We start from the raw sequence: 10,478 nt of genomic DNA, 5'->3' as shown, positions 1-10,478 counted from the left end.
GGCGGAATGCCTCTGACAGTGGAGGCAGAGCACGGCCCTTGTGGCTAGCAGCTGCTGACATAGCCCTCCAAGTTGGTGGCTGTCGCCGCCTCTTGTGGGAGGGAGTTCCACAGCTCATGCATTGTGCGAAAAAGAGATTCAAAGAATCTTAAGAGTTAGAAGGGACCCATGGGTCTTCTAGACCAGGGACGTCCAACTCCCAATAGACTGCGATCTACTCACAGTATAAAAAAACTGGCAGTGATCTATCCATTGTCATAAAAAGATTGGCAATGATCTATCCAAAGTTGTGGAGCTTTTTTTAGTAAGCCAAAGTTGTTGGGATTTCTTGCTTTTTTGTAAGGAGATCGCTGAGGGGCCAGAGATCAACCAGGATCTCCCAGGAACACCCCATGATCTACCAGTAGATGTACCTGTTGGACATGCCTGTTCTAGACCAATGAAGGAATCTCAGCTAAAGCATCCACGACAGATGGCCATCCAACCTCTGCTTAGAAACCCACCACCTCCAGAGGGAGTCCCTTCCACTGCCGAGCAGCTGTCAGAAAGTTTTTCCTGATGTTGAGTCGGAATCTCCTTTCTTGTAACTTGAAGCCAGGGTGCTTTACACAACAGTATTCTTTTTATATGCATCCTGAAACTTCCAGCGTTCAGCTTCGTCGAGTCTGAAAGGCGCTATGACAAAGCAAATAAAACTTTTGTCTACTTTCCCCATGCCTTTTTTCTTGACACGAAAATGCCCTATATGATGCAACCTTTCATCACAGGGAAACTTGCCACATCCCCTTGGTCATTTGGGTCGCCCTTTTCTGAATCTTTATTATTATCATTAAGAGATTCCACATTTAGGTTGACGGAGGGAAGAGTGCGCGAGCCCGGGAAATGTCCTTTGAGGTCTCCTCGAGAGTAACCCTTCGTTTCACAACTGCGCAACACGGGCAGGGAATGGCAGGGAAACCTCTGCGCGGCGCCAAGAATCCTGACCTCCCTTCCTCTCCCGTTTTGCTCAAGGTCCCATCCCTGGCGGGGGCTTATCCTGCTCGCCCTCCCTGAGGAAGGCCGAGGGGTTCAATCGTCCCTCTCCCGCCTCCTCTCCAGGCCCCTTGGCGGGCCCGCCCGCTCCCTTGAGGGCGAAAGCGGAGAGGGGCGGAGTCGAGGGCCGCCCCCACTGCCCATGCGCAAGCAGGGCGAGTGAGTTTACCGCCTCAGCAGCAGCCGCTGCTGCTGCATTTAGCCATAGCGGCTCATCGCCGCAGACACCACCGCCGCCGCCGCCTCTTCTGCTCCTCCTCAGGCCAGAGAAGCCAGCCAGCCATGCCGCCTCCGGGTCAGGTCCGGATGCCGGACTGGGACGCCCTGAAGCTCCGCGTGCGGAGCCTGATCAGCTCCCACCGGGTCATGATCTTCAGCAAGAGCTACTGCCCCTTCTGCAGGAAGGTAAGGCGCGGAGGGAGGAAGCGGGCGTCGCCTTGGCAACGACCCCGGCAAGGGCAGCGGGGGCGTCGGAGGCCCGAGGAGGCCGCGCTGCCCGCCGCCGGGAGAGAGGAGGGACTAGGACCCCCACCTCTCGAGGGAGCGCCTCTACACAGCGCAGGCTCACGCCGCGCCGCGGTGGGAGTGAGGGGCAGGGGGCGCGCAGACAGGGCCCTGCTGCCTTCAGTATCCGCGGAGACGCCCGCGCATCCTCCTCACCGGACAGTCCGCTCCCTTGAGGCTTGGCTACGGTTGCGGGGTGAGTGTCCCGGAGTGGCTCCATCAGGGTCGGCTCTGTGAGCGTCGAGTGACAAGAGCCTAGCAGGAATGGCGAGGGGCCTCGACCGCCCTCTGCCTAGGTGGATTTTATTGGTTTATCTAATGGCATTCCTATTGCAGTCACCTTTTCCTCGCCCTCCTTCTTCTTGCAAGGCTACCCAGATGCTTGGAAAGGCTGGTGCGAATTCGAATGTGATTCCGTGTTTTAACTTACTGTATGCGTTAATGAGACCTCCGGGTATAGGGCAGTGCTGTATATAAATTCAGTTAATAATAATAGTAATAATAATGTGTAGCAGTTTCCGCCCCCCAGTTTTATGGTTTTAGCTTTTTGTAAACCGTTCTGAGGTTTGCTTGCAAGCAGGCTGTGTATAGGTTTTATGAAATAAACAAATAGGTTTAATCTTCCTTTCCAGCCCTGTGAGTTAGGTTAGGCTGAAAAGCCGTGTCTGGGCCAAAGGTCACTCAGTGAGCTGCATGGCTGAGTAGGGATTCATTCACGCTCTTGCCTCTGACACACTAACCACTACACCATGCTATCTCTCGATGTTGACCTGGTATTGCTTTATTGGGGGAAAGGACACGATTCAAGGTGGGCCTGAACTAGAAGTCCGAGTCTTCATAACCCACTGCCCTTCTGCTTCTTTTTCAACTTTAATGCCAGGGTTTCCTAATTAATTACCAAATGGACTAAAATTTTAAAGATGCTGTTTTGGAATGAAACCTCATTGAAATAACAGACAACTGTGTCCAGGATCAGCCTTCAGATCTGTTTGTAGGTCATATGTCTTTGATCAGTTTGTGGAATCCAGTTGTGATTCCTGACTTAACTTTAAGTGTTAGAGGTGTGGGGCATAAGATTGGAAATAGAAAAGGCAGTAAAAACAGTATCTGTTAAATAGGGATTAAATGTGGTGTTTTTTAAAGATATATTTGGGACCTGTAGTTCAAAATAAGTTCACTTCAGCTGACTTGAAGATAGCTCAGCTGTGTTAGACATTTAACTGGCTAAATCTGTCATTTGGGGAAATATGTTTTGATCATCAGAAGCCTGTTAAATCTTTTCAGTAGGAAAAGGGATGAAGAGCCTGAAGTAATCATAGAGTGGTAAATAAATAATAATAATAATAATAATAATAATAATAATAATAATAATAACAATAGTAAGACTAATTAAGGTGTGTATTTTTCTCTCCCTGTGGTGTGTCACTCTCAGGCGCCCACATCACAGCTTTTGAAATAAAGGCTTCCCTGATGGAACTAGGGATGGGCAACAAGTCGAACCACAAGAGACAGTCTCTAACTTTATCTTATGTTTGTGGCTGCAGCTAATATGTATGCTTTAAGCAGATAAGCTGATGATTAAAGCTTCTTCTATAATATGATCATGAGGAACAACAGATCAGTTAGATGACATGTGCACTCTGATTACTTGTGCACTTTCTGACATGTCACTGGAAATGGAAGTTTTGTATTAAGAGATTTGTATGATTTAATTGGTTTACTAGTCAAAATATTGCTTATGGACCACCATAATGTTTTTAAGTGTGGTTAGTTTTTGCATGTAACGTTGACATGTAAAGGAAAGGCTGGGGGAAAAGAGGAAACAGAACTCTGTGTTGAGCAAGTGCTTTTTCCTGGCCCTGTACAGCTCTTACCCTCTGTATGGAAAGTCATAACTGGTCCAAATCAGGAAGCAATCTAATACCAAAAATGAGTCATAGCAGAACTAAAAAATTATATGGGTAAAAGATCATATGTTCTTCTTGAACTAGTTGTCAAGACTGAGTATGAGTACTGTGTGTTGAAATCCCCTTCCACTTCCAGAAAACAATCAAATAACATAGTAGTAAGCAATTAGGGAGCTGAAGTGAAATGTTGATAGTGAATTAACACAAGTAAAACCAGGTAATAGTTATCTAAATAATAGTAAAGGCGCAAACCAACAATAGAGTGAGAAGGTAAATGAAGATTTCTGGGTCGAAAAGTGGACTTGTCGAGATTAGGAGACTATGTGGCTCTAGATACATAGTACCTTTTTTAAAAGCTGGTGATTGTTTCTTCGTGTAGCATTATTTGGCTAACCATATAATAAAATCAAATATTCTGTTTTCCCCCACTGTCAGTTATTAGTTACAGTAAGCTGATTTTCAATGTATAAGGAAAAGGCACAAAAATATAAAGTATTGAACCCAACAGACAATTATTTGGTTGGTTAGTTCAAAGGAGAGAATTTCAATCGCTCCCTTGTTAGGGTTACAGATAAGTAGCCGTGTTGGTCTGCCATAGTCAAAACAAAAAAATTTTTTTCCTTCCAGTAGCACCTTAAAGACCAACTAAGTTAGTTCTTGTTATGAGCTTTCGTGTGCATGCACACTTCTTCAGATACACATGTATCTGAAGAAGTGTGCATGCACACGAAAGCTCATACCAAGAACTAACTTAGTTGGTCTTTAAGGTGCTACTGGAAGGAAAAAAAAATTTTTTGTTTCCCTTGTTAGGGTTTAACAATGTAAAATGTGTCATTTATAATTAGCGTATAATACATTGTACTGCTTGGTATATTTATGAAAGGTTGTATTTAACATCACGAGAAGAAGGCATCATGAACAACAGTTCTTTCCCATCCCCTCCTATTCCTGAGCATTCATGAAAAGCTTCTCTGTGGGGTTTAGGAGAACCTACGCAACATTATGGGCTGTGTCTTATGATGCTGTAGTCACAGGCATGTCCAAAGTCCGTTTTGGGGGCCTAATCTGGCCCACAGGTCTGTTTAATCCTGCCCCTGTGGCAGTTTATTTCCTGGGGTAAAATCCTAAAAAAAGCTGAACAACTTCAATCCTAAAAAAGGTCAACAACTTGGGACTTTGGTCGGCCCCCACGGCCCTTCACTTCATCAAATCTGGCCCTCTTTGAAAAAAGTTTGGGCACCACCAGGGGGAAATAGCCTACTCCTGAGATCTTTGGGCGAGTGTTGCAGTATTCCTTTGCCTAATTTGGGGTGATTTCACCTCCCATTGTAACCTTGTTAAGACACAGCCCACAATGTTGGGCAGTTTTTCTCCCCTGATCCTGTTGGGGATGGGGTATGGGCGGGGAGGGAAAGATTGGTTGCATAAGGTCCCTTCCACTCATGTGATGTTGGATGCAACTTGAAAGTCACAGAGCAATTATTTCAAATATTTCTCTGACGTATCTTTTTAGTGGAGCTTACACTCAGATGAGCGTGCATTAGATCACAGTCTCAGAAGTAGAAATGCCTTAGTTCTTTACATTTGTGAATACATGTACAGTCGTACCTTAGTTTTCAAATGCCTTGGGAGTCGAACGTTTTGGCATGCCGAATAATCGAAAACTGGAAGTGATTGTTCCGGTTTTTGAACGTTCTTTGGAGCCTGAATGTCTGATGCGGTTTCCAATTGGCTGCAAGAGCTTCCTGCAGCCAATCGGAAACCATGCCTTGGTTCCCAAATGTTTTAGAAGTCAAACGGACTTCCGGAACAGATTCCATTTGACTTCCAAGGTACTTCTGTAATACTAGAGATAACTGTAGATTGCTACATGCGGTATGCTTGGTTCAGGAGCCATTCAGAAGCCACCAAGACCCTGTTTTCCTGCTTGCATATAGACAGCAGCAGCAAGGTGCAGAAGTGCATCTTGGATTTGAACGTTGAATGTTGTATTCACAGGAATTATCATTCTCGAATAATATAGATTGCCATACACAAAAATCTTCACATGTAAAACATTTTGAGTAAAGCCTTGTCCTTAAACCATTTCACTCATCCCAAATGATAATAAATATTCTACACTCTAACCAACTGAGCTATCCAGAGTTGTTGTTTTCAATGTTCCTCAAAGCATTTTTCCATTTGAAAAAAACCTGAAGAGAAGTCTTCAGGGGACAGTTCCCAACATTTTTCCAAGGTTTTCCCCAGGCTTCTACAGCTCTGAGGTAAGCTTTTTCTTCAGCTCTTCCTATATCAGTGCAGTGATACAAGTTTTCTGGAAAACATTAAATTAGAAACTTTCCCCATTACCCTAAATTGATTGGTTTATGATAAGCAAAACAAAATGCCACTTAAACATGTTGTTGTTTTTATATGCTGTTTAAAAACTGTCAGAATTTTTAGTGGTCAAAAGTATTGCCCTTACAGTACAATCCTATGCATCTCTGCTCAAAAGTTACTGCCATCTAAAAGTGTATAGGATTGCGGGCTAATGTCATTTGGAGTTTATGCATTCATTTTAAAATATGTTTTGTTGAAATACTTACGTTTTAAAACATAATTCAATAGCATGCACTTGTTACAACTTTAAGAAAAATGACACAATTTTTGCAGGAACAAAGAGCTCTAGGCTAGACACAGATATTTCCTAGGTATAGAGGCCACAGCTTTGCATACACAGGGTCGTGGGTTCCAATGTCAGCATCGCCTGCTACTGCTATCCTTGGAGACATGCTGCCAGTTGGTGTAGACAATACTGAGCTAGATGGACCCAGTGGTCTGATTCATTATAAGATGGTTTCCACTAGTGTGTGGTTGGCTGCTTTGAATCCAGGGAGTTGGCCTTTCTATCCTTTTTTTACTTTCTCTGTAGTAGTATAGCCCAGGCCTGCAGAGCTTCATGTTGTAACCATTTGGCATATTTACTGATAGGCCAGTCATCTTGGATGGTAAGTATTGGATGTGGCTTAGAGGTCATTGCTGGCTGCTGGTTTTACTTCTGTTCTAGTTATGGATGTTTGTTAGTTTTAACATCTACTGTTGGTTATGGCTTCCGCCACTTTGTAAGTTCTGTTATAGGTAAAGATATAAAATACCTTTGAATATTGGGGGTGGGACATTCCCTCCGCCCCAAAACTGATGTCGTAGTGAGACAGGTAGAACATGGCTGGATTGGCTGCTTACATGCCATATTCCTGCAGAAAGCAGGTTTGAACTCCCATCAGCTGATGGGTGTGGAGTTCAAATCTGCTTAGTTTTGCTGTGCAGCAAGTTCCCCACAAGGAAGTCATTGGCACAGCTGATCTCCGCAGAAAATGATGAGCAGAGAGTTCAGTCCTGCTTTGTTTGGGTGCACAAGTGAACGTGTCCCTGCAGAAAGCAGGATTGAACTCCTTGCCCACCTGTCCCACCCACCTGTCAAAGTTGGGCCATGGGAGGTGGGGAGTTAAAGATCTAGCCTCCTGGGCCAGAAAGCTTCTCCACTCCTGGTGTAGACAATATTGACTTAATCAGTTAAGACAGCTTCCTCTGCTACACCTGTGAAGCCAAAAGGTCAGATAGAATTATTGTAATAAATGTATATGAATTATGACAGACTTTCTCTACAGAAAACATACACATATACTGGGTGATGCCCAGTGTGGGTCATGCTTGAAGTAGACACATTGAAATCAGTGGACTAGTACTCAAATTTTATCTTTGGTAAGTCATAATGCACAAACCGCTTATTCTAATCACTGTAGCACATTCTTGTTTTCTGAGGTTGTGATAAACAGGCAAATACACAATCACAAACAGTCTGGAAACTTGAGATTTGTGAAAGGATTATCGCATATGGCCATCAAATTCAACAGCAGTTTTTTAGCATGCCTGTAGGATGCCTGCCGGGCACCTTCGTTGCATATCTTTAGGCGCCAGGCAAAAATGTATCTCCATAACCAGGCCTTTGGCTGATTTAACATTCTGTGGCCTTTTAAATGTGTTTGTGAGAGGGGTTTTTTTGGTTTCTTTGTGTTATTTTGTGTTTTCATTTTGTATTTTTAAGTTGTAATAATAATAATAATAATAATAATAATAATAATAATAATAAATTTTTATTTGTATCCCGCTGTCCCCAGCCAAAGCCAGGCTCAGAGCGGCTAACATCATCTAAATAAGACAATATGCATAATACAATATACAATATGCAAATAAAATAACGTTCAACATTCATTAAAACAATATAGAATAATATTAAATATCAGCATTTCAAAATTAAACAGAAATCTACTCAACAGTTACAACAAGTAATTTCTAAACTCCAATCAATAAAACAACAGCAAACCACAGTGCACAACATAATACAATACAAAATGAGAAGCAGAGACTGGAGGGTGGGGCAAGGCAGGTGGAAGGAGGCCTTGCCTGATGAAGTCTCTCCCCTGCCCTGTGATATTTGGATAAAGAGTTGTATAGGAATTTAATAAATAAAATAAAAATAATAGTGCATATATGAATATAAATATGTGTGCATGCATGCATATAATTAGTATCCAAGTCAGCATAATTTATGTTACAAAATCCTAATTGGCTCATAAAGCAGCAGTCATGGGAGCCAGCTAATTAGCTACACAGCAGTTTTTAATGTAGGTGAACTGGTTTAGAAAAACAAAAAGCAGATCAGATGCCAAGAATTGTTCTGGAAAGTAGAGTATCACACCAGACTCTCTTAATAGTACTGTTCATTTAAACTACCACAGTAGCTGCTTCTGTTGAATATTACACTAGCAATATTTACAATAAATTATCATTTTATGAGAGAGGAAATAATTCAAGGGTAAAATAAGCACTTGGCAAATGTTCCTATGTAGTTTTTCCTTAATATTGGGCCTGCAGCTTGTGGCCCAGAAATTATGGATTTGTTGAAGGGAGGACTTGTTCCCATCCGCTTGGTGCCTTATTGCACTCTTGTTAACATCCTTAAAATGGTTAAGAAGAAATAAGAAGCAGGAATTGCTTATTACTAAGGCTAATCCTTGATAATATCTTCAATATCACTCCAGCATTTGCAATTGCCTCATAATGTAGCACTAGTCATTTGGGCGCACCTAACCAGTTCTATTTTACATTGCACAGTTTCATCAGCCTAGTGGGCTGATGAGAATAAAGCAGGGTGGGTTTTTTGTTTTTGAAAAAAATATATTTAAAACCATGATTAGACAGCTTGTAGAAGACCAAAAAAACTAATGAAAAGCCTGATAGGTCATCCAATACAAGCAATGGAAATATGCAAATTCATAATTATATTTTGTTTAACATAAAATTCTTCCATCACAAAAAAGTTTTGTTCTGTTTTGTACCTAAGAAATGGGTGCAATTCTCCCAAGAGCTTTCTGTTTTTAGTCCATTTCACAATATTAATTTTTAGAATCATAGAATCATAGAGTTGGAATAGACCACAAGGGCCATCGAGTCCAACCCCCTGCCAAGCAGGAAACACCATCAGAGCACTCCTGACATATGGTTGTCAAGCCTCTGCTTAAAGACCTCCAAAGAAGGAGACTCCACCACACTCCTTGGCAGCAAATTCCACTGTTGAACAGCTCTTACTGTCAGGAAGTTCTTCCTAATGTTTAGGTGGAATCTTCTTTCTTGTAGTTTGGATCCATTGCTCCGTGTCCGCTTCTCTGGAGCAGCAGAAAACAACTTTTCTCTCTCCTCTATATGACATCCTTTTATATATTTGAACATGGCTATCATATCACCCCCTAACCTCCTCTTCTCCAGGCTAAACATGCCCAGCTCCCTTTTACATTACTGTGCCTCCATTATTCTGTTGAGGAAAGAGCTTGTGACAAATACCTTTGCAGTAGGCTTCAATTATAACAAGAAGTTTCTTTCCATCATTGCATATTTGACTTTGCTAATCAATAGCAGCAAACAGCCATACATTACTGCATTCTGTTATCTTTTTAATAAATCATAACTAACTGCAAACACTTCAGCTGTTTTCATGACAGCTCATTCACATGTAGCAATATGCTTTGCTCCTCCCTGGTACAAGTGGAATGAGAAGCCTAGAAACCATGGCTTATTGCATTTGAACCTTGGATCATGTGTTTGCTCGAGAACAAACCAGAATCAGCAAGCTAAGATCAAGCCACAACTTCATGGTCGTGGTTGGTTTGGTAGAAACATATCATGTTTGTGAGTTAATGACAAGCCCATATGGCTTGTTGCTTTTAGTTAAACCATGGCTTGTTATTAATCCACATAAACTGGGTCATTGTGAGCTATTTTTTATTATATCTCTGTTAAGTTAACCAGAAAATTGCAGACATTATATTCATTTGTACTGGTGTGTAATACCAATGAAACAACTAATTAGTAAATACAAAAACAAAAACAAAAAACTTGAAAAGCTACATCCAAAGAGTAATGGACCCCTTATACTAGGGCTGCAATACATCTGGATTTTCCCAGACATTAATGGAATTTCAGAGGCAGAATTAACACCCAGAGGGAATTTCCGAAAGGTGGCACTTTGTCCTGGATCTTAGACAAGTCAGTCAAAAAATCATGTTTTTGGTGTGTTTGTTAAAAAAAAAAGTTCAATAACTTTGGGTTTCGTCTAAAAAAAGTTCAACAGCTTACAGAGTGTCCTGGTTTTTACTTTTTGAAGTATCGCAACCCTACCTTATACACACACAGTTCCTTTAGTTGTCAGAAATACTAGGTAGAAAGGGTATTGCCATTTAACCCAGACAATATCATTAGCTGGTTTAAGAGAGTATTTTAGACATTAACTTACTTTTCACAAGTAAGGTACAAACAATCGAGGACTTGGATGCTGAGATGTCTTACATGAGCAGAAAGGCATTTGTACTTGCACAAAGCAGTCCTGCTGAACTCTGATTTCCCTGTTCTTCTGCAGCCTCTTTCTGCAGAGGAGGAGGGTGGAATGCAAAGTGGGGGTGGGGGCGGAGAGCCACAAACTCTGTGTTGCATGAGTGCAGT

At 42.0% G+C, this 10,478-nt stretch overlaps 1 protein-coding gene across 2 annotated transcripts in view; it reads left to right on the top strand.

The window, feature by feature from the left end:
• The first annotated feature begins 1,017 nt into the window (after positions 1–1,017).
• Positions 1,018–10,478, top strand: part of TXNRD3 (thioredoxin reductase 3) — a 29,320-nt gene continuing 19,859 nt past the window's right edge. The window contains exon 1 of one of the 2 annotated variants that reach the window (XM_083599949.1): positions 1,018–1,437. In XM_083599949.1, the coding sequence (XP_083456075.1) occupies positions 1,315–1,437 (123 nt within the window). In that variant the 5' untranslated portion in view covers positions 1,018–1,314. Of the gene's footprint in view, positions 1,438–1,459; positions 1,733–10,478 lie in introns of those variants that run through there. The other variant, XM_083599950.1, reaches the window with a different exon arrangement.

Source organism: Podarcis filfolensis (assembly GCF_964270895.1).
Source record: "Podarcis filfolensis genome assembly, chromosome: 2".
NCBI lineage: Eukaryota > Metazoa > Chordata > Lepidosauria > Squamata > Lacertidae > Podarcis > Podarcis filfolensis.
The sequence above is the reverse complement of the archived record's forward strand: the minus strand, read 5'-3'. Positions and strand labels throughout refer to the sequence as shown.